We start from the raw sequence: 25,445 nt of genomic DNA, 5'->3' as shown, positions 1-25,445 counted from the left end.
TTGGGGGGGAGGAGAGACAGACAAGCAAAACAAAGTCAGAAGGAGAAATTTTAGTCTACGAAAGTTTTTTTTTTTAATCCGCACAAATTACACGAAAATAACTATAAGGATCAGACCACAGATATAATAAGACTGAAGTATGTCCAAAACAAAAACTTTAGGTTTCTGATTTATGTATTCTTTGAAAATAGAAATTATTAATATAACTTTTTAACATTATTTTTAAATAGTGTAAAGTCTCTCAACACTTTGTTTTTGACCCAAACGTGATTTGAAATAATTAAGATTATCTTCTGATTCGGATACTCAAATTGTTATTAGATAACACTTATTTCCTTCTTCTTCAAGGCGTACAGTCATCCTCATGATACATTTTTCTTGCTTACAAAATCTATTCTCTTACTCCCACTGAAACCCACTGGTTAAAGAAGTAATTAAATAATTTGGCTCTCAATGACTGAAAGTACTTAGAGACATCATTTTCTATAGAGTTTAATTTGTATCGGATCAAATACAGCTGCCTGGACAGGAATGTGGACCACTCTGGGAAGAAGACAATTAACTGGTTCTTTCTTCAGAAGGAAAGTACATAAGATAAGGCATTTCAATTCTTCTTCCGTGATTTCCTGTGGAAAACCCCTACTAAATCAGGAGAATGATGAGCGAGTAGAACTGGGAAATTTTCTTTGTCTGATTTCTCGTTGCCACTTTACTGGCTAATTTGTATCCCAGACCATGATGGAGCCAAAGAGAAAATGCGACCAAAGTGTCAGACTGAGGTTAACCAACATTTTGTACCATCTACACACTATGATGTAAGCCAAAGGAGGAAGGGGGAAACACCAAAATTTCTAACGAGCTCCTCATCAGTGAGGATTCTGGAAAAATGGCAGGACTTTAACCCTGTTAAAAAAAAAAAAACAACCCTTCAATATGATAACTTTATATTGTTCAGCCTGTGTAAGATGACTAAAACACAAAGTACATGAAATGAATCATACACTTCGATGCATGGATGAAATATTCTGCAAGTTATTAATTTTTATCATTTTTAGAGATTTGTCAGAAAATGATAACTGCCCTATAACCAAATCCTGATTTCCCTTAATATAAAGTTATTAATTTATTAAGCAAAAAATATCTTCAAAGGCATTAAAAAAAGGAAATTTTCTGACCCTCAAGGATCTTCCACCAGTTAGCTTCCCTGCCCTGTAGTATTCCAGTTTATTTCTGAACTAGCCCAGTGGCAATTAACTTCATCCTGAGGCTATACGTTCCACCTCAGGCAGCTCTAACTCTCAGTAACTACAGAAACCTCTCTCCCTGGAGGGCTTCCATTCATTGCTCCTCATTTCATCCTCTTGTGATAGACAGGATAAAGTTCACCTTTTCTTTCCCATGATAGCCATTCAAATATTTGATGACAACCAAATTCTCCAGGCTATAAATAATCTCGGGTTCAAAGACTACTCCCCTTTGAAGGAGGTTTGAATTCTGTCATCATTCTGCCCTGAAAACACTCAAGTTGGTTTCTATTTGTCTATGTATGTGGTGCCTATCAGTACACACAGTACTCCTGGGGTAGTCTTTCAAAGAGTGGGAGCGAGACCACCACATCCGTGGTCTTATACATCCTACTTCTGTTAATGCAGCCTAATGTGGAATTACTGATTTGGTGGTCATATCACATTGTTGTGATGTTAAATTCACTATTACCTAAAACTTCTAGCTCTCTTTGCCCACAATGTATTTGTGGTAATTTGTTTTCTGGATGCATTAATCTCCTTTAAATATCACTGCTTAAGAATTTAGCCCTTTGCTCCCTGCTCAGCAGGCGTCTGCTTCTCTTTCTCCCTCTTCTCTCTCCCCCTCATTCTCTCTCTTACACATTCGCTCTTAAATAAATAAGTAAACAATCTTAAAAAGAAAAAGAATTTAGCACTTTGCCTTGCTTTTCAAAACTAATTTGAACTCAAATTGTTTGTTACCTATACTTCATGTTTCTGCAAAAGTGATAAGGCCTCCATTGAAGACATTAATAAAATACACTGGAGTGGCTGGGGAGAAAGATCCCTAAGGCTGGAACTATTCCTCCATTGACAGCACCAACATGAGAAATACTGTTAACCCCTGAAGTAACAAACCAGAGGTCTCCAGCATCTCACCATGTTACCACTCTAGAAACCTGCTAAACAAGAAACAGGAAGTACATTTGGTGTGATCTGTTCTTACTAAGGGGCTTGAGATGGATATCCAGCTCTCTAGCCTCTGGTTTGCCAGGAGCATTCAGTCACAAATCGGGGTGGGCAGTGGGTTGGAAGTGTGGAAACCAGAAGGTGATCTCAAGTAAGGCTGTGTTTTCCCCCAACCCTCCCCAAGATACACACATGCACAAAAGCTTTCATGCACGCACACACATACACACACACTGCAGAGCATCCTTGGAGAGGTATTCCTTCAGCAAATCTGGGTAACATCTATATTATCATCCTGTATATATCTGTTTCTATGAAACCCTGGGGACAGAGATGATCATATTCATGTGTGTGACCACAGAGCATAGCTCAGCACCCTGCTTACCATGTGGGATGCACTAGATAAACATGTGCTAAAGACAGCCAAGCATCCTTTGAAACCTAGAAATGGAATAGTCTAGGTTTAGATGGATTCAGGTTTCTGAATATTCCAGAACACAATTTACATCAAGGCTCTCACTGATTCCTTTTGTATCTATATTGCTATTCTTAAAAATAACAAAACAACTTGACTTTACCATGATTTCTAAAGAGTCTAGTTAATTTCATGTAAATAGCAGATAATGAGATTGATAAATACTGATATTCAAAAAATAAAATTACATCGATAAGGATGGGAAATTCCTAAAACTGAAAACAAACAAAAAGGCTGATTACATATCCTAATGATACCATATCTACAGAGAAGGATAAAAATTTAATCTAAGATACTTTTGAACACATTGCTTTGAATATCCTCTCGTGAATATATTTGAAGATCAAAAAAAAAAAAAAACAAACTGCAAAGAAAGTCTGAACTGTATTTAGTAAGCCTGCAGCTAGTATTGTTATTAGTATAGCAATTTAGAAGCTATTCTGTGTGTACTACAGGGCTGAGCAAAATGAGGAGGTATACTGATACCATTGGCAACTATGGTTTTCATTATTAGAGAAAGGTGATACAGATATGGAATGGGGGAAGGAAAGGAAGAAGCCAGTGGGGTTAGACTGGAACTAGAGGTATCAGAATGAATTAAAAAAATTTTAATTAATTTTCTAGCTCTGTCTAGTGAAAGCCTGAAGAAATTTCTCTGATAAAAGGAGCTAGGGCTTCTTGAAGAGATGGATGATTCCAGGGTTGGCTCAGGGAATGTATAGAACAAGCCTGCTGCATTATATTATTTCAGAAACAAGAAAGTATTCAAAAAGTGAGTGGGTACATATCAAAAGGATAGAGGAGCAAATACAAATAACTTTCACTGGCCAAGACTGGGACCAATTTAAGCATCAAAATAAATAATGACAGGAATGGCTTAAAATACATGCACTAACAAAATAACCAATGAGTACAACTGATACTAAAAAAAGATTTTTAAAGGAATGTGAAGAGAAAGTTCTGTGTTTTTATTTTTTCGAGAAAGCTCTATTTTTTAAACAGAATTCCAATTGACAAAAAGTAAAAGGAATGATATAGGTAGAAAATCACCAATTGCTAATAATAATTAATTCAGGAAAGAATCATCCATGAATGTAAAAACCACTGGAAGAAAAAGACAAGGATGGTGGCTTGTATCAGGGTGGCAGAGTGAAGGTGGTGACAAGTGATTAGGTCCTGGGTAAGATTGGAAAGCACAACCAGTAAGACGGCCTGACAGATCAGATGTGCGGTAGAAGAACAGAAGTGTTCAGGATAACTCCAAGAGTTTTGGCCTGAGCAACTGGAAGGATGGAATTGCCATTTTCCAAGAAGGGAAAGATACTAGGAGAAGTAGTTTTGTAAGGAAGATTTGCCATGGAGAGAGTCCACTGAGGAGCCCAAGGGAGAAGAGGCCCCATTTCAACTCAGAAAAGTTGGGAGACTATCTAGGATATGATCTCACACCCGTTTTCTTTACGAAATTGTGTAGTGGTACAAATGGCATCGGTCTGGCCAGCTCACAGGAGTAGATGGTTAAATTTTCAGAAATATTGCAAGCCAGCACTTCACACTGATAGCTTGAAATTGACCATGGTGGGAGTATTTACATCCAGGAAATTGACAAATACTACAAATCAGGGTTTTTGCTTTTGTTCTCCAGGAAAGCTGGTTATCAAACATTTACTAGCACACAACTATACTAAAGGCCCGACTCAGTGGGGAAATAATATAGGAATTACTTTCTTAAATAAATTATTCAAAACTCTACCAAACTTCTCTAACTTGAAAGATTTTCTACTACTCCCCAAATATATAATAATGATATATAAGGGAAAACAATGGATACATATGTGTAAATATCTTGCTAAGTGCAAAATGGGACTGAAACGGTCTTTATCCCATGCTTTAAGACCACTATTTATAGTGGTCATATGCGTAATGAGTTGAATAGTATTCCCCTGAAATTCATGTTCACCCAGCACTTCAGAATGTGACCTTATTTGGAAATGGGGTCTTTGCAGATGTAATTAATTAAGGTGAGGACATACTGCATTATGATGGGCCTGAAATGCAATGACTGAGTTTTACAAGAGAAAGGAGAGGCAGATTCAGACAGAGGGAAGACAGCCATGTGAAGACAAAGGCAGAAACTGTGGCGTGCTGCAGCTAACAAGTCAAGGAGTGTCAAGAATTGCCTGTACGCAATCACCAGAAGCTAAAAAGAAGGCAGGAGTCTTCCCTGGAGCCTTCGGAGGAAGCATGGCCCTGCTAACAACTTGATTTTTTACCTCTGGCCTCTAGGATTGTGAGAGAATAAATTTCTATTGCTTTAAACTACCCAGTTTGTGGTAATTTGTTATGGCAGCCCTGGGAAACTAATACAGTGCTCATGCAAATGAAATTCATGTATGCGTAGCGTCTAAGAGAACACAGTTAAGAAGCCTAACAAAAGTTTAATATACCCCTTTCTGGCTTCCTACTACCTATATTTTCATAAGAAATCATGTGCTACATCTAAAGGTAAGCTTTTTGGCACAGTATCTCTTTGCAATCTCCTACTTTAACAACTCCAGATAAAAGGAAGGACATGGTGGAAATAGAGTGGAAGCAATACTAATTAGTGAAGTTGTGCTAAAAATAAATTAGTGGACTGGTGAAGCTTTTGTATAACTCCATGATTCCATAAACCAATCAGCATAGTTGTCATTCAACACTCAAATTAGTGCGGGTATGCAAAAATAAAATTAAAGGGGCGCCTGGGTGTCTCAACTAGGTAAGTGTCCAACTCTTGATTTCAGCTCAAGTCATGATCTCAGGGTTATGGGATCGAGTTCTGTCTTGGGTTCCATGCTGGGTGTGGAGCCTGCTTAAGATTCTCTCTCTTCCTCTGCCCTCCCCCCACAACCCCTGATCACACATGTTGTCTAATAAATAAATAAATAAATAAATACACCTATAGTTTTTAAGGCTTACTATGTGCTATGCACTGAATAACTCAATTTTATACATATATCTTATACAGCAGGTATTATTTATCTTAACTTTACAGATGAAGAAACTGAGGCTTGGCTGAGTTGAGTGACACTGCTAAGTAAGTGGCAAAACTAGAAATCAACATCACACCCAAGCCTAAAGTAACTAACTTTAGAGCTAATGCTTTAAAACCTAAAGGTGTGGTCCTCAAGCCACCTGATCTTACCTCCCACCTTAGAACCTCTAAGTGTAGAATGGGAAACCTGCAGCTTTATCACCTCCTTCCAGGACTTCGGTCAGACGCCTGTTGCTCTGTCTCCTGTATCCCTTATCTCACCATTTCCTTCAAGTTTTCCACCTTTCTGTGCTACATCCCAGGGCATTATTTCAAATATATTTAATAAATGAAATCAACTCTCTCTAATCTTGATTTTAACTCATTCACTGAGTTAAATCATTTCAGTGACTATATTTTTAATTTGGAATCCTGTTTTCTTCTTAACATTAGTTTATAAGCAGTATTCCATATTATACAGAGTCTTCATATTATTTTTTAAAAACAAGTAGCTTCATATTTTATCCTGTAGTTATATCATGATTTACCTATGCACTCATCTGTTGTTAAATCTTGTCATTATATGACATGAGTCTTTAGAAGTTATCATAGAATTACAGAAGCCCAGATTGGCTAAATGATCCATTGTGATTAAGCATGTGTGGAATAGGGGATCCCTGGGTAGCGCAGCGGTTTAGCGCCTGCCTTTGGCCCAGGGCGCGATCCTGGAGACCTGGGATCGAATCCCACGTCGGGCTCCCGGTGCATGGAGCCTGCTTCTCCCTCTGCCTATGTCTCTGCCTCTCTCTCTCTCTCTCTCTCTCTCTGTGTGTGTGTGACTATCATAAATAAATAAAAATTTTTTTAAAAAAAGCATGTGTGGAATGGGTCCCAGGCATCTCTGCAGTTACTTCTGGGTGATTCTGATGTCTCAGACCACAGATTTAAAGGCCCCTCACACAGACCCTTAATATTTCAATAACGAATAGTATCCTGTGATGGTTAAGAGTGCATGGATTCTTAAAGCATACTGCCTGAACTGACATCTTCACCTCCATCCCAGAAAGACTATGAGACTCAGGGTAAGCTTCTTAAGTTTTCTAGGCTTCAATTTTCAGTTTAACAAATGGAGCTCAGAGAACCTATGTCAGTAGATTATTGTGATACCTAAACGAGATAATGAAAGTACGCACAACAATCCATTCTTATAATTGTTCTGTTGGGTGGACAGGGACCTCAAGGGAGAGGAACCGTCTGTGAATGTCCACATGCACCTTCCAGTCCACCCTCAGGAGACCTCAGGGAGGCAAATGTAGACCAGAGGGCTCTGATCTGGAACTCCTGTGCAGGTGAGAAGAGGAGGCTGAGACTTCAGGGTAGCCTACAGCCTCACCTCTAGACCTGCTGACAGGCAGAGAAACAGCTTGTCTGTGGAGGAAGGGATTTCGAGGGTTGTAGTACTTCCAGATACCCTTATCTTTTCAAGAAGAATTACCAGTATATGACTTTATGAGACCTGAATTTTTGAACGGAATAAAGAGACACTACATATAATCTTCAGACAGAACCCAAAGGGGTTAGAAGCCATCAGAAATTTGCTATAGACTGAACAATGGTCCCAAGACAATCATGTATTCAGAGAAGAGTAGAGGGAAGAAAAATGGGAATGGGCAGCAGAAGAAGGTCACCAAGCCAGACCAACAAAAACAAAACTAAAAATTCAGGAATTTGTGGTTGGTTCCCTTGATAATCTCTAAGGGTTAAGACTCATAGCTATGATCTCTGCCAGAAGTTTCCTCAATGAATAGCTCACTCTAGTTCATAACAGAGGCAATGAATACATACAGTGAATTTAGAGGGCTATTTTAAAAAATATTCTACTGGGTAATATTTTATTCTAGAGGCTGAATGCAAGACTTCTGAATTACTTGAAAGAAAAATTGTCTAGAAGTCTAGATTGTGGTTACACATGGAAGAGAATTTTATCTGCTTGCCTAGAGCAGGACCGGATACACAGGGCTCAATGACTATTTGTTAAAGGAATTTTCTCTCTTTTGACTTTAATCACTAATGGTTACTTCATGCTGAAATCAGTATCAATATGGAAGGGCAAGAGGGAAAAAGCAGTGAGGCCTATTCACCTTTTTTGTTTGCTGATAGTAAGTTTCCCTTCTTTTTCATCCTGTAGTCAAAGTAAAGGGAGGCTTTCCTGAGCTTTGTGTTGGCACGCTGAAGTATTTCAACTCACTTAAAATGGATTTTAAAAAAGGAAAAACATAACTATAAAATTAAAAGGTACAAAAATTAAAAATTTATAAAGATATAACATATATATATATAAATACACACACATCAATCTTTTAATTAGCTGCTGTCAAAAAGCTAAAGAGATATGTACTCTATGGCATTGATTCTTAACCCTGTTTGAGTCCCTTCCTTTGAAAACCTGATAAAAAAGTTATCTCTTCAGAAAAATGTATATACATTTACATAAAATTCTGCATGGAAATTCAGAAGTCCTAAAATTCTCTGAAAACACCCAAAGGGACCCAGGTTACAAAGCCTTCTCCTCAATATACAGAGCAGAGGGCTCCCCTAGGGGGAGGTCTTTTTTTTCCCCTATGAACATATGCAAATAGGAAACAGCTTAGGGGTGTTGATATAAATTTTAATAAATGCTACGAGCTTAGGTTCTATATGTATGCCTCATTGATTATTGGTGATTTTCTTCCCTGTTGCTTTTAGAAATTGAGTCAGATTAAATTATTCAAAATTAGTCTTAAAACCATATCCTCAAAATGACAAACCTCCTGGATCAGACAAGTCTATACAAAGCAAAGGTTATGCAAGGATATGTGATATCTCTAAATGCCACAGCAGATCAGCCAGTCTTTATTTGACCTCGACACAACTTAACATTTAGGATTTTTAAGTGAGAGACACCAGGAGTGGGGACTTAAAACAAAACAAAAAAATATTCAAGCGGGCAGGAGGGACCACCAAAAAGCTGTTGCTGACCTACATATCTCAACACGTGCCTTCTGTTCAATGTACAACACTCGGGAAAGAACACATATGTGAGAACAAGCTTTCAGAAAACATTTGATTAAAAATAGTTATGCTCACATCAGCTGTGGTTCAAGTTGTAGTCCATCGCATTTGATATTTATAACTGAAGAGAAAATAAAAATACCAACTGGTAAGCTATTTGTATTTTCGAATCAAGGTCACTGACACTGCTTTCTGGTTGGCATTGAGTGGGCTCTGCTGGAGGATGTCAAACTGGCTGAGGATGGGTGCTTTCTGCCGCTTTGGAAGAGAACACTGAGAGTTTCTAAAACCCCACGGGGCTGCTCCTGTTGGCACCCTTCCACCTCTGCGAAGAGGAAAGCGGTTTGATTAATAAAAAAAAAAAAAATCTGATGCATAACTTTCGGGAAAAAGAGGGAAACGAGCCTTCCTTGGCACTCCTTGCTGAGTCAAAAACAGGCAAGGACAAGCTTGGCCCGGAGGAAGAAGAAGGTACTTGTGCTTTTCTGCCAGCCTCTCCCATTAGGAGTTCCGTGATGAAATGAAAACTGAGGAAACTTTAAAGAGAAACTTTATTGGAGAGTATAATAGAATATTAAATGTTTAACAACAGGAAAGCTATTCTTTAAGAAGGGTGAGGCATAAGGGTTAGTTTGCATATTTACTTTCCCAAGATTTTTCTCTTAGTGCTATTTTTTGTTGTTGAGTCAGAATAAACTCCATAGTGTAAATGAATACATTTTATCTAAATGATAAAGAGGAATCAGTAGGTTAAAAGTGAACACTGATCTTCAGTGGAGCCTAGTTTCAACTCCTATTTGCCCTGAAACGAGCCATGATATATAATAGAAAAGTAGGGTGGATATCAGTAAAATCAATTTTCTTGAAAATGTCAGTATTTATGGAAGCATACTTACGCAGTAAAAATAGCAAAGCATATTAGAGAATGAAATTTCACAATAGTGGTTTACTTACCAAAAGAAGGAAAAAATTATAGGTGGATAGAGTTATAGCCATAACTATGTTTCATTTGAGAGAGAGATCAGAAGCGAACATGGGAGAATGTTAAGATCTATTAAATCTAGATAGCATATGCCATGTTTGTTGTACCAATTTTTAAATACTCTTGAAGTATGTATGAAGTATTTTGTAATTAAAACAATTTTTTGAAAAGAATGTGAAGACTTACACAGCAAGGCTCTAGAAATCTGATTGGGATTCTGCCTTGAAAGAAGCATGCAGAGCACCAGATGGTCCCATAGCCTATAGCCCGAGTTCTAGAAATAATCTCTACCCAGTAAGAGTGGGTCTAAGCCTACCCCAGAGCCAACTTATTAGAAATAGGGTTTTAGGGATGGGACAAAATTCCAGTAGAAAAAGTAGAAGTGGGTAGACCCCTAGCGTTTTTTTAAAATGATAACTTGAGTATCATATTTGGACAATTAACAAGAGAGTAACCCAACTAGATTTTACATTCACATACTGTGTAAAGTGTAGTTAGAGGTCTGCAGCTCTGAAGTCACAGCCAACCCCAGGAGCTTTCTGGATGGCCCCCGGCCCTTTGCTGGTGCCTGCATGTGACAGAATGCATGGGGAGCCACCAGTTTCTCAGAGGCCCGTCAAGGGAGTGCTGTGCTCCAAGAGAGGGGTGAGGCAAAGAGAGGGAGTAAGAACGGAGAGGAGAGAGAGAACAGGAAGAGGCTGGAGGTGAGGAAAAGGCAGAGCCTGTAATATTTCACTGTTACAGCTAAAGCATATGTAGGCCTCAGAAATGGCATTTCTTCACAGTAAATCTAAATGACCCCTTCTGAAGTTCCTGCAGGAATGGATTCTGGGGTAAGTGCGGGGCGCCCTCTATTATACCTTCCTCCCTCCACTGGAAGGGAGGATGAAGGCCATTCCAATGATGCTACCATTGTTCACGCACAACCTCGGCTCTGCAGGTTCACTGCCTTGGCTAAACCTATTTCACTTTCACTTTCTCTTCTGTTGTTTCTCTTCTGCAACAGTTCATAACCGAGTGCCAACAGAACTCCTAAGTTAACTTTTAGATATGCAGTTATCATAGAATATGGAATGTTTAAAACATCTTTTTTCTTCTCTTTAATATCCAGATATGCTAGCTCAGAGATCCCAGAAGAAATTATATAGTCATCATGATCATCTTGAAAATAAGTATCTTCTAGTAATGGAGAAAAGTATGTATGTTTGCAAAATAATATACTTAGGCAATTCCATATAACTCATATGCTACAGCATTAGAGTAGAAAAATACACATAGGAGAAATGTTAAGGTTGATCTGACCCTGCATCTAGATCAGCAGTTCTAAAGCAGGTTCTAAAGCATTTTGCCCCCCACTCCCAAAGTCGGCATTTGGCAATGTCTAGAGACATTTTTTGGCTGTTGCAACTATAGAGAGGCTATTGGTTTCTAGCAGGTAGAAGCCAGGGATGCTGCTGAATATCCTGTGATGCACAGGAAAGCCCCCCTAACAAAGAGTTTTCTGGGCCAAAATGTCAGTATTGCGGAGTCTGAGAAACCCTGACAGAGTTGTACCCGGCCCACCCCCTTCCAGCCCCACACAGAACAAGAGCTTAGTTCACTACAACAAAAGACATGTATAATTGGAAAGATCCTCCTGATAAGAGATATATACCAAGAGCAACTCTTTCCTCCGTCTAAATTTTTACAGAGAATAAGGATTGAAAATCCATTTGAACCTGAAAGGTGACCCTTTTACTATCACTGTTAACAGTGATACTGGGAGAAGAGCTCTGGGACAAACGCCTCATGGTGTGTCTTTCTCTTCCTCCTCTCCATCCTTCTGATTAAGAGCTTTTAAGATAAATAAAATGACTTCCTTTAACTGTTATGAACAACAGAGGCACTAAAACTCTCACTGAACAATGATAGCTAGGAGAACAGTGACAGTTTGTAACAGATTCTCTAAACTGTTCTTCCTTTTCTTACAATTGGACTAAGTGCTTAATGAATGTATCTTGAATTAGTGAATAAAAAATAAATGATTGGGTGAAATAATGACACGTATCTCAAGTTCAATAATGAGCAATCTTACACATTTATACTGACTTTATTATTTGTTGTTTATATACCTATTTTCCCCCTAGTATTAAAATCTTTGATATAGAAACTATGATTTGATAAGAACATCTAATGTCTCCATTAGGATGCTTCATTTCTGAATTATTTTGTAAATGTGAGGCAGCAACCACTACACGAGGAGGATATATGAAGACTGAGCATAAATGGATGAAGTTTTTAATTAGGTGATACATTTACAACAAATATGCTATGTATTTGTTAGTATCAAAAACTGTTACTTAGCCACAAAAGACTGGAGCAGTACAAGTAAATAGTTCATGAAAATACCGTAATTTACATTTTTTGTACAGAACCAGTCTAGAAAAAAAAAACAAACATTTTTTTCTCTTGATGTTAATTCCTCAGTAGTTAGAACCAGTATCAATGCTGATAACATGTATCTTTCAATTATCCTTATTATAAGCACATACACAAATGCATAAAATACTTATATATATATATGATACACAGACACATATGTTAAAAAGATAAGTACTAGGAGTGCTTGGGGGGGCTCATTCAGTTAAGCATCTGACTATTGATTTCAGCTCACGTCATGATCTCAGGTCTTGAGATCAAGCCCCACATGGGGCTCCATGCTGGGTGTGTGGAACCTGCTTAGGATTCTCTCTCTTCCTCTCCCTCTCCCTCTGCTTCTCTGTCACATTTGCACACAGGTACTCTCTCAAAAAGAAAAAGAAAAGAAAAAAAAGGAAAAGAGAAGAGAAAAGAAAAGGAAGGAAGAAAGGGAGGAAGGAAAAGAAAGAGAAAAGAAAAAGAAAAAGGAAAAGAAAATGAAAAAGAAAGAAAAAGAAAAAGAAAAAGAAAAAGAAAAAGAAAAAGAAAAAGAAAAAGAAAAAGAAAAAGAAAAAGAAAGATAAGTGTTGGATCTGACTCCTTACCATCAGAAGCCTCTTGGCCCCCTGAGCCTCTCTCCCTCTCATCTTCAAGAGTTCCAATTCTCTGCTCTTTATTTTACTATAGTCTCCCACATCCTATTCCCGAGGCCCCTGTCTCCAAGACCCTACAGGCACACACTCTGCGGGAGAGTGCAATAAGCAACAGTCTGCTGTTGGAAGAAGAGCCACCAACCATTGAGAAAGGCAAGTGAATTCCTCTGTCTGAGCCTCAGTCTCCTCACAGACATTATGCTTTTCACCTGTCAGAACTGTTAGGAGGATTAGAGGAGATTATGTATGTAAAGCACTTGGCAACTCTTTGGTGCTTAATAAATGCTAATTCCTGTGTTTATTGCTGCTCCTCTTTCCTTGCCCAGATTCTAAAGGACTTGAGCCCCTAAGACTGTGGTCTCCTTCCATGAGTTAAACACATTATATTGACCCCACCTAATGACCCTGCATGGGAAAATCTTTCATTCTGTAGGGCAGCGAGGACACTTCCAATGCAAATATGACAAGTAGGGCTGAGACCATGTAATAGGGGTGAATTTCACTCAAAAGGTAAGGAGTAACATCACAGTATTTTGTCTTTTGTCTTGGGACTGGGATGAGACACTAGAGAGTTCTGGACCTAGAAGTGGAGAGGGAGGAGAGGGAGGAAGCAGAACATAAGGCTGGCAAAACCAAAGGCAAATTTCCTCCACATCACGGTTTTACTGAGGGTCTGTCCTGTTGCCTTTCACCTTCTCACAAAGACAAACCAAGAGTAAAAGAAATAAGTATGTTCTACCCTGAGAGGCACACACCCCTCGGTGGAAACTGAATTGATAACCCTTTGCCAAAGCCTAGTATTACTGGACAAATAAAACTTTTACAAATAGCCAAACTGTAATTATCAACTGGCTTATCTGCAAAATTCTTACCAGTCCATGAACCACGGCATCATGTTAGAACATAAGAAACTCAAAACCACTCTGAGAATGATATTCTCAATTAAACTAGTGAACAGAAAAAGAACCTGAAGATGTGTAAAGGTTTGACCAGGCACGCTCCAGACATGTCAGAAAGCAGTGGGTTCTGAGGACCAGCACGTGTAGTTGCATGGTTGCTCAAGAGAGGCCCTGCAGTACTTTCAAGCTCTCTGAAAACACTCACACACACTCTCTCATTCAATCTCTAGAAGACTCTATGAAGTACAGACCATTAACATTTCTGCAATGTACACAGTAGGGTCCTGAGGTTTAGAAGTGTCAGATAACCTAGGCAGAGGCAGACGGCTAGTCACAGAGCCTGGATCTTAGTCCAGGCTCTTGAATACCATGCCACATAATCCACAAACCCAGTCATCTGTTGTTTTTCACTAAATCTTCAAAGGGCAAGCATCACCGGGGTGGCTCAGTCAGTTTTAAGTGTCTGCCTTCAGTTTGGATCACGATCCCAGGGTCCTGGGATCAAGCCCCACATTGGGCTACCTGCTCAGTGGGGAGTCAGCTTCTCCCTCTGCCCGTCCTCTTACTTGTTCTGTCTCACTCCCTCTCTTTCTCTCTCAAATAAATAAGATCTGGAAAAAAAAATCTCCAGAAGGCTGAAATTAAGCACTTCTTTCAAACACTTATTAAAATTTCCAGAAGTATACAACTAAAAAACCCTTGGAGATGATCAAGAAATAGTAAAAGTCAGTCAACATTGTAATGATTTTGACTATATGGAAATATTAATCCAATTTAAAAATTTGTCACTTCTGCTAAGAGACAAATTTCTACTTAAAAAGTAGAAGAATCATTTAAACATCTTAGAACCAAAGGCAGACTATATTCACTTAGAGCATCCCTTTCTTTTGCTCTTAGGAAATCCAGTCTTCCAGAATCATATAGAAGGACACCACAAACTTACTTTGACCTGAGGGTAGGACTTCTTGTTCTTTTCACTAGATGCACCAGGGAGTCCACCATGGGATGGGCCTTCACATACATAACGGAAACGAAATCCTCTCTGCAAAGGTGAATACAGAGCCAACAAACTTGAGAAATACTCATTACAAATTATACGAACAAAGTTATATATAAATGTTTCATTCTTGTGTGTATTAGGTGAGAGAGGAAAAACATAACCTGTGAAAGAGGACTGCAAACGAGACCCACTTTTCCCATAATCTTATTATAAACATAGATGTTAATCGATACTTGTGCACTGAGCTGTGGCTTAAAAGCCAGATCCCTCACCCTGCAGAACCTCTTCTGCTGTGCCTACGTGGGGAGTGAACCGCTGAAGAGTTTAAGCCTTGGACTTGACATGCTGCAGCTTGTTTGAATCAGAGCTTCCTCATCTCAAATTGCCGCTGCCAAGCTCCTGAACTTGGCCATGTTACTGATTTGTGCTTCTTTGACTTTTACTAAAAGGAGTTCTTTTATCTACTCTGATTACAGTTGGTTCAGAAGGGAATACAGAAATGTCCTGTTAAATATATTGCTTCAGTGTTGTAGAAGACACTATGCAACAGTTCAGAAGATAAGATTTTAGGTTTTATGATTATTGATATTATTAAGCTCCAGCTTAATATATTAACTGACCCGAATAATCCAAAACCAGATAATGTCTTTCAATACTATTAACTCAAGAATTCTACAGATGTAGTAAATCAGTGAAGAGATAGCTGGAAGCCTTTAGCACGTGAACTACTGTGGGCAGATAAACACTGAAGTTCTATGTTTGTTTTTTTTTAAATCTATACATATGAGAAGATAAGACAAGACCATCTGTAAGGTTTATTCCAGTTCTAGCATTTTATGATTTACAAAGCTAACAGTTATAACTGTATATATTTGCATACTAAGAATAAAACTAGGACTATTATGACAATGGATCTGATATTAGGGAAGCTTAATATTAAGGGAGCTTTCAGAATTTTTCCTAAAAGGCTCAACTTAAAATGATGTCAATCAATATGTGGTAGTGTTATAGTTTAAACTTAACCAAAGGTTTTCTTCTTTCAAATCCTTTTCAAAGATCTTAATTAAATTAGTTAGTTCTTTAAGGAACATCCCCACCTTTCAATTATTTTTACAGTAGGACTGATTTCATATAAACGCTAGAGCACTAGGCTATCAGGAGCTCTGCACACCCACTACCTGGTGGTAGAGGCTTTCTACCTTGCATACTCAACAACCACAAAGCCTGGCAAATGCAAAGGTTTTCACAGCTTTGAGCTCATGAGCCAATGTAAAAACTCTTGTCCTCCTTGATCGCTCTATATGCACTATGTATCATAGGGTCTTACAAAATAGTCTGAGTGGTCCAAGGGCCCTGAACTAATTTACACCTTTGATAAACATCTGGAAATGTCCCTATATTTTCTGAGAACTTTCTGATTTCCAAAGAGGATCAGTCCGAAAGCATATTTTATGGGATGAGTAAGGCCCAAAGTAAATTCCCTAGTGTGGGCAAGTTCCTCAAGTCATACGTGGACCCAGAGTGTATCATCAACTCAATAAACTGAGACTTAAAATACTTTTGCATATGACTCCTCAGGAGATTTCAAACCCAATACCAGGGAAACCCTGAGGTATGGTTAGTCATTAGGAGCAATTTTGCGACTTTGCTTCTCACAAAATTCAAATTAAAACTAAGTTACAAATTCAGCCCTATGCCTTTGTGGACAAAGGCTGCTGGCTTATTTTTAATATTTAAATGAAATTTCTAAAAGCATGAAAAAGCAGCAGCATGTGCAACATGAGCCTCCAGAATTGGCTAACCATAAAGATAGAGATTTATTGACTGCTAATCTATTTAAATACAACTTCAGTTTTTATTTTTTATTTTTTATTTATTTTTTTTCAACTTCAGTTTTTAAAAAGCATTAGATAATTAGCACTGAATAATATGCAACAGAACTGGATATTCTAAAGATTAGTGGTCTACGCTATGACTCATCTCTGTCTGAGCTAGGGAAAATTGCAGCAAAAAAAAAAAAAGACAATTTTTCTAACTTTTTAAAAAATATTTTTTAATGAACAATTTTAATAAAGTAATTCGTTATCTTTAATCACAAAATTCCTTTAGGCAGGTGGAGAAATATATACATGTATGCTTTTATATCTTATTGGGAGTAGTGTCAAATACAATATGAGTAAAGAGACATGTCTTAATAGCTTGCTTACAGTTTAAATGGTTGCATAAGAATATCTAAACTTCTCTGCAAAGGAATTTTTAACCTGAGGATGGAAATTTATTACATTTTTTTCAGGAAGATAAGCTGTCTCCACATGTATAGTCTAAATGTGTTTCTGATTCTAAATTTTTGAGATTAGAGGTTTGTTGATCCACAACCATTCATTTTAGTAACTCCATTTGCTTACAATGAATCATCAACCTCAAAAGCAAGGGCTACATCTATCCTGTCAGAAAGTCTGACTTAAATACAATTTTTTACTTTCACTGGAGTCAGACATCAAAATAACATTAGTTGGTAAACAAACACATTGTTTTACTCAGGTGAGCTTTTCGACATTTACGTGTAGTGAATTAAATTTTGAATTTTGGAACTACATAGCCCTTTAGGTAAATCATATGTGTCAATTTTTCCTTATGACTGGTAAACCTGTAATAAGGAACTGCATTTTAAAATTCTTATTATTTATGCTTATGAAAATAGATACTTGAAAAACATGCTTTGCCTAGTATGTAGAGAAACAGATTTTAGTTTGATTTCTCACTTTCATGGGTTATGCAGGTTTTGCTAGCTAGAAAAATTTCCAGGCCAGGTCATTGCATAGACTTCTAGGGGATAAACTTCCACTGGGAGAGTCTTTCAGAAAATTAGCTACCTCTTGTGAGAATTGGACATGGAGGGCAGCCTGGGTGGCTCAGTGGTTTAATGGCGCCTTCAGCCCAGGGCCTGATTCTGGAGACCCGGGATTGAGTCTCACGTCGGGCTCCCTGCATGGAGCCTGCTTCTCCCTCTGCCTGTGTCCCTGCCTCTCTCTCTCTCTCTCTCTCTCTCTATGTCATGAATGGATAAATAAAATCTTTAAAAAAGAAAAAAAAGAATTGGACATGGAGGTAAAACAAAGGCAAGTCATGTTGGCAGTCCATGGAATCTGTCTGCCACTGCAAGCAACTGGAACAATAATACTACGAACTCTCATGGGGCATTCTGTCTCCACATCAAAAACTTTTATCCAAGTTCAGCTTTATAATAATAGTTAAGAAAGTTATATCCTTTAAATTCCAACCAAAATCCAAACACATGTCACAATTACAGTAACCACAATGAATGCTTTAAGTTCTTGACCTAGTTAGCATGTGTTAAATGTTATACAATGCAAAAGTGTTACACTCACTCAGTTGAGCTACTAAAAACATTTAGAAAAGTTTTGGGTAATAACTGCAAGACAGCAGGTATACTCATCTCCAGTCTCACACTAATGTGGTAAGCACATCCGTTCAGAGATTTACTTACTTTTTTCTCTCTCTCTCTTTTTAAAAAAATATTTTATTTATTTATTCATGAGACAGAGAGAGAGAAAAGCAGAGACACAGGCAGAGGGAGAAGCAGGCTTCATGCAGGGAGCCTGATGTGAGACTCGATCCAGGGTCTCCAGGATCATGCCCTGGGCTGAAGGTGGTGCTAAACCGCTGGGCCACCAGGGCTGCCCTTACTTTGTTCTCATTCTGTGGGGGGACTATACTATTCTCCTGAAAATCTCATAATAATTGAGCTGTCCCCAATAAGAAAAGTATTAAGACTTTTCTTCTTCTTTCATAGCAATGGTCCCACCCAATTTCCAATAAGTATTCATCTACAGAGTGGGGGGCATGGTAAGGAAGGCACTTCAATTCCCAGGTATCCTCAACAAAATCTAGTGGTAAGAGGAAGAGCCTGACAAAATAAAATGCTCCTGTCCTGTCTCCAAAGGGGCTGACTCTAAAGTTAACACCAGAGGGCAGAGGACCCAATCGTCCATTCTAATACTTTATCTACACCCCACTGGTACTTATAGTATCTTAGGTCACATGTTCCAAAGAACAAATAGAAAAGGGTGGGGCTTCTAAAGGAAGGAGGAAGGCTAAGAAGTACCGCATGTACATGGACAGGGTTGATGGGTGTATCTCAGTATATATAAACTGCATACATGGCTATTTCCTTATAAATGAAAATGAATGGAGACAACTTAAGTTTTTCCTAGGGAGTGGCTGCTAAGAAAAGATGGTGGAGACAGTGAGATAGCAAGGATCTATAATCATCTAGGTTTCACAGAACTACTACTGAGGCTCAGGACACTTGGAAGAATGACTAAGAGAAATATGAAGTAGACAAATGAAATTGTCACATAAATTGGCAGGGTGTTAAAGTTCTAGATAAACTACTTCCTTTGTAAAATTCACTTGTTATTCTATTCAGTGCTTGAGATATGAATTCAGTGCTTATGGATCTAGCATTTAAAGAGGAAGTCCCATCCCTTTAACCCTCTTACCTGTTTAGGTTGCTCTAATATTTGAAGATATGGACCATCTGCTAAAAGCAAAAACAACAAACAGAAAGCAAAAGAAGTGTGAGGCTTCTGAAATTTGCTACAAAATATAAAGCAAGTGAAAAACTCTGAAATTATGTTTTTAAATAGAGGTTTCAAAAAATTCATTTTTTAGCTACAATTCCATACTGATATAATCTACCTTCCTCACCTGACTAGCAAATTTGTGTTTAACAACAGTTTTATGCCTTTAGAGAGCCACAACAAATAAACATTTGTTGAATGGTGATAGCATATTGCACAACCCAAGAGAAGGTGGATGTTCGTCTGGCAAGGATGAAGATGTCAACAGCTTTCAGAATCTTGACTACTAACAAAGCACTTTTAAAATGACACAAATACCAATTAAAAGCAGCAACCATTTCCTGGGCACCATGACATTTCCTTTTGCCTTCACATCATTAGACACTGACTTCCATTCCTCAAAGAGAATGTGCTTAATGTGAAAGTATAAGAGGCTGAGCTAGCACCCACATGTGTGAAATACAGAGATAGTGATCTCAGGCTACCTGCCTTTCTTGAGCTAAGTGTTTGGTTCCTTTCCCTTATTTGAATCCCCAAGTACTGTCTTCATTCCCCAAATGGCTAGGTTGTTTCCCCCACCCTCCCAAATATCATTTGGCCTATCAGACATGGTTGACTTCTCTTGTTAATTCATAGTTTTGATGTTTGTATACAATTTCCGAATACTGCGTACTCTCATATCAACTCTTCTGAAACAGCACAGGCATTTTATAAAATCTTGAAAATAATTTAATTGAAGATAGGCACATTCCAATTAATTAGTATGAAAACATAAAGAAGACTAGAAGCTTAATCCATACCTTGACTATATTTGACTTTGGAAAATTCAAAGGCAAATTGGAACCTCTGGTAGTATAAAATCAAATTGTTCAATATGAGAAAGTCCCTAATCTCCCCAGCTAGTTTTTATGTCAATAGTATAACAACCTATAGCTCTGCAATACAGGCATATGGTGTTTCTCACTCATTTGACAGTAAATTAAGGTGTTTGATACTAACAAAATTCTAGGAGAATGTTTCTGTGTTCATTTCAGTCTTCACTGTCTCTTGGCCAGAAGTTCATTCTTTTAGATAACAGAGGTTCATATTATTTTAGATAAATAAATTCACAAAGATTTAAACCTTCACAATGAAATTAAAAATAAACTATAACTTAAGAGAGAATTTATTTTTATCTTCTCGATGTTATGATGAATCAGGATAAGGCTAGAGAACTGGAGGAAACAAAGGTATAATTATTTCCTATTATTATGTAAGAAATTTATAAGGAAGTCAGTTGAAAAATATACTGTACAAAACATGTACAAGAAAGGAAAAATTGGTAGTGACTGGGCAATGCCATATAATTTAAGAAAATTATCTTCTCTTGCCTATATGAAATTTATCCCTGGATATTTTAAAATACTTTTAGAAAAAAATTCCAATTTAAAAATTCCCCAAAATGGCTAGAATTTAATTTTTGGTAAGGAAATAAAACTGCTTAGAAATAGAACTATTCTCACACAACTAATATAACTTGTGTGATAATGTAACAGATCTATTCATAAAAACATTCCCTCTAGGATGCTAAAATCAAGAAGAGAGGCCTCTAAAAAAGTAAGTTTTATATGTCATGGAACATACAGAAGAGTTACATCATGTTTACATTAAACTCCAAGCCTCTCACTTATTAACTCTTCTAAAAATACTTGAAGGTTTCCTATTATTTTTGCTGTATGGTTTAATTTCATTTAAATACGTGAAATTCTAAGGTTTTGGAATTTTATTACTGAAATGGGGCCATTTACTCTTTTAGGGAATACACTCAAAAGTTAAGTCAACTAGAAAATTAGATTTAATATGCATGTATTCAATTTAATGCCAATTTTCTTTTGGCCACATTTCTATGCCATGAAGTAACATCCTACTACATAGAGAAATTTAACTTACAGTACATATAATGTTACAGACCTAAAAGTTGTATATATCACATAGAGTTTCCAACAGGTAGTAGAACTAATAATCTCAGATTTCAAGGAGATAAAACAGTCCAAATGAGAATTACAAGTTAATATTGGTTTACATAACCTCTCTACCCCTTTAAAATGTGAATAAAACATCTATACATCTTCCTGGATCATAAAAATTGGACTATACCACCACAACAGACAGGGGAAAACATAATAATAAAAATGATGAGGTAATAATTGGGATATGAGATTTTAAGGTATAATTTTAAGAGTTTTTCAAATATTATGGCAAAAATTATTTTTACAATGTGAAGCTCTGACCACATAATATTTACTGAGATGTTTCTTTTGATAATCTTATTTCAACCTCCACAAATTTGATGAAATAAAAACATCTATTTAATTAGATGAAATAAAAACGTCTATTCAGGGTACTGTTTGGAATTTACAAGGCATTAAATGGAAATGTTTATGTTTTCTGAGGGCAGAACCAAGTTCTTAGGCTTTCAATAAAGCACTGATACTAAGAAAGAACTTTGAACCCCAGAATAAAAAGTTCACAGGAAACACAGAAGCTACCAAGATATTTACTTGTTCACAGGAAGCTGACCTACAGCTCAGATTGGACAGCACTTCATGAGACCTCACTTACAGCAGCCCACAAAATATGTTATGTGGAGTAAAGAGAGAAAGGCCTCAGCAATACAACTTCTGCTAGGGAAGGTGAACATATAGCAGATTTGCTTTTTCCCTCCCAAGAATTCCTAGAAATACATAATAGAGATAAAAATACAGAATATTTTCATCTAAAAAAATGAAAAGTGGGTACCAGAGTAACAATAATAATTTCAAACAAGAATGATACAAACTGGATGAAGTCTCCCAATGAGGACAAGCAAGTCCACAGTAAATAGAATACCTGATGTCCACTTTGGTGATTACAAAACTCTCTGGATCTTTTTCTTTTTTTTTGTAATTTTTTTCAAAGTAATCTCTACACCCAATATGGGACTCAAACTCACAACCCCAAGATCAAAAGTGGCATGCTCTACTAACTGAGCCAGTCAGATGCCCCAAATACAAAACTCTCTGTTTTATATACAGCTTCCATAATTTACTCATATTGCTTCAGAACATATGTTAAGTCTCACTGGTGATATGAGGAGCACATAAAAAGAGCCATCACACAAAGCTTACATACAAATCAATAAATAAAAAGAGACTAAATGAGCTGATTTAAAAATCATTCATATGAGATTCAACAATTTGTCCATGGTAATAGTATAGTCATGTTAGAAGGAAGGATGATTATCATGAGTTCCACCCAATTGGTTAGAATGTGAAGTCAAAGGTTTTTAGAAAGATGATTTTTCTACAGAGATGATTTTTAGGATTTTTGTAAACTTTTATAACCTTGGTTTCCCCAGTACCTGGCATACTGGACAGCACACAAGAGACTCAAATAAATGTTTGGGGAATAGATCTGAGAAGTTCAGAATACCTCATGTGGATCTGGGATAAAGGAAACAGGAGTTATAAAGAATCCAAAAGCTAAAAAGATTGGGTGAAAAGGAAAATGCTACCAGTAAAAAAAGCCTTTCTGCGCCATCCTCAGAAATCACTAACAATTATATAAATCAGATAATGAGTAAGGGGGTGGAACACTTTGTGCAAATATAGTTCCAAAAAGTCCAGTTAGTTTTTAAAACATATAGTACCATTTCCTTTCTTGGCATATTACTGACTTTCTAAAAGAACTACTAGCAAATCTCAAATTTAGAAAAAAGCAAAAGCAAAATAAATGACAGAGCAACAGGCATGAAGAGTGCTCTTACCTGTGGGTAGTGGCATCTCTGGTTGAAATAATTCTGGATTAAATATTGTATGAGTCAAAGGATCCAAGTGAAACATCTGTAAAAAAGAAAATTTAATTTGATCCTTATTTGTCTGACATTGCATTAAATATTTGAAGTTGAAACACCTAAAACAATTACTGGAACAAAAACTAAAGTAAAAAAAAAATCTGAAAATATTTCAAATCGGGATTTTAAAAACACGTTCATGAGACTTAGCCAAATTCTCATGTGTACAGAACTCTACATGTCTGGGCCATGTTTATGTGACAAAGGAATTTGAGAAGAAAGGTCAGAAGCCAGCACCCAGTGTGGCTTGCTTACTAATATTTCTTCAGGGTCCAGTATATGTTGATCACAGAGGGGATATTTAATATCTTTTGAATGAATGATTTAAAGCTGTACTCTCAAAAATACGAGCATGGGGATATAGTCCTAGAAATCCTAGAAATATTTGATGATGGTAAAATAAACTCCAACTCTAGCCATACAACTTCAAGGCCTGTAAGAATTAAGCATAAACCCTGGAGCAATTTACCAAAAAACTGAAAATATAACCTACAGTTGAAGCAGCAGATATAAATGAGCACTGAGCTCCCTCACTTTTTTTTTTCACCTGTACTTACCTAGCACAATGCAAAATACCTGGAATTTAGTGGGTGTGACAGGCTGGATAATGCCCCCCACCACCACACCGCCCCCCGCCCAAGACAACTACATCCTAATCCCAGAACCTCTGAATGCTATCTCATATAGCAAAAAAGGATTTTGCAAATGTTATTAAACTATGAATATGGAGACAGAGGGGTGCCTGGGTGGCTCAGTCGGTTGAGTGTCTGACTTCAGCTTAGGTCATAATCTCAGGGTCCTGGGTTCGAGACCCACATCACACTCCAAGCTCAGTAGGGAGTCAGCTTGTTCCTCTCCTCCTCCTCCTCCTCCCCCGTTCATGTTCTCTCTCTCAAATAAATAAAATCTTAATTAATATGGACATAGAGAGAAAATCCTGAATTATTGAAGTGGGCCCAGTAAGAAGGATGGAGGGGATCAAAGTGAATGGCAGGAGGTATGATGATGAAAATAAGAGGTTGATGTGATGAAGGGGTCACAAGTCAAGGAATGCAGGCCACCTCTGGAAGCTCAACAAGGCAAGGACAGGAAAGCCTCCAGAAGGAATGCAGCCCAGCCAACACCTGGATTTTAAACTTCTGACCTTCAGACTGCAAGAAAATAAATTTGTGATGTTTTAAGTAACTAAATTTGTAGTAATTTGTTACAGTAGCAACAGAGAACTAACAAGCAAGCAGTATGTATTGAGTGATTTATATATTCTATCTTGATAAGTTACTAATAATTACTTATCTCAAGAGAAAATTTTCTTTCCATTTAGTTCATTCAGGGCTTAAAATTCATATTTCTGAGCTAAGCATTTGTTTCAATGTAAATAAGTCATCTGTTTGAAACATCTGTGGACTGCACAAAAACTAGCCATATTCCATTTTTTATGATATGCTAGTTAGTAAGTGTGCTGGAGCTGGTATTAAACAAAAACCAGCATTATGATTTACTCCTTTTTTTTTTTAATTAGTATATTATTGGAGGTTCCTGGAACCTAAGAGCCTAGTATGCCTAGTTAAATCAAGAGTAAGAAACAGTGTTTAAATAAAGAACATTTCAGATCCAGTTGTGAGGTATGCAAATTTTCAATTGAGGAACAGTAAATGTGCTCCACTTCAATGCTGAAGAGTGAAGCTCATCTACACTACTCATTGTTCACTGTAAAGGAAATATAGGAATCAAAAAACATGGTATTATAAGAAACAGGCCCCACCTTACGGAGAGTATTCACAAGTCTCAGAAGAGATGACCTAGCAAAAAAATGTCTTCCCTATTGTCCTGCAGGTGGCTGAAATCACTGAGGAGAGGGCAGAGCACTGGTCTCAGGAGAGAGACACACAGTCCACTTCAGACAAGAAAGACAGAAGCCACGTTGTGTGCTGAAGCTTGCATTGTGTATTGGGCCACAGCTGGAGAGCAAATTCCGGAATACATTAAAACACTGAGGATATTTCGCTGAGGACATGTAAACTTCAGGAAATATACACCGTTAAGTTAGAGACAAGGGAAAAAAAAAAAAAAAACCCTCCTACCTCAAGGACCTCTCGCCTCAAAAATGGAAATATCTGATCGTACCGCACCCCTGTTGCTGATGATCACAAAAGTGCCCACATAAGAAAAACTCTCGAAATGAATGTTTTCAGCAGGTTTTACTTTTGTGTGGCATAAAGGACCATCTCCTGTTGATAAGATTTCCTGTGTATAGACAGGAAAGCATGGTCTAAAACCAAGCAGAACAACCCTAATGCTGGCTAGAGTT

General features: G+C 37.5%; 1 protein-coding gene and 1 long non-coding RNA gene across 5 annotated transcripts in view; both read right to left on the bottom strand.

The window, feature by feature from the left end:
- The window catches only part of NFKB1 (nuclear factor kappa B subunit 1), a 118,338-nt gene that overhangs the window by 63,961 nt on the left and 28,932 nt on the right, over positions 1-25,445 (bottom strand). The window contains exons 1-4 of one of the 4 annotated variants that reach the window (XM_072810466.1): positions 24,900-25,090; positions 23,051-23,126; positions 19,186-19,226; positions 14,606-14,704 (exon numbers count right to left, since the gene is read on the bottom strand). In XM_072810466.1, the coding sequence (XP_072666567.1) occupies positions 14,606-14,704; positions 19,186-19,226; positions 23,051-23,126 (216 nt within the window). In that variant the 5' untranslated portion in view covers positions 24,900-25,090. Of the gene's footprint in view, positions 1-14,605; positions 14,705-19,185; positions 19,227-23,050; positions 23,127-24,899; positions 25,091-25,445 lie in introns of those variants that run through there. The other 3 variants (XM_072810467.1, XM_072810464.1, XM_072810465.1) reach the window with 3 other exon arrangements.
- On the bottom strand, positions 49-2,646 carry LOC140623783 (uncharacterized). Its single transcript, XR_012023316.1, has 2 exons — positions 2,581-2,646; positions 49-903 (listed from the first exon to the last, which is right to left on the bottom strand). It is a non-coding gene; the product is annotated as an uncharacterized lncRNA (long non-coding RNA).

The sequence above is a fragment of the Canis lupus genome, chromosome 33, assembly GCF_048164855.1.
Source record: "Canis lupus baileyi chromosome 33, mCanLup2.hap1, whole genome shotgun sequence".
Classification (NCBI taxonomy): Eukaryota; Metazoa; Chordata; class Mammalia; order Carnivora; family Canidae; genus Canis; species Canis lupus.
The sequence above is the reverse complement of the archived record's forward strand: the minus strand, read 5'-3'. Positions and strand labels throughout refer to the sequence as shown.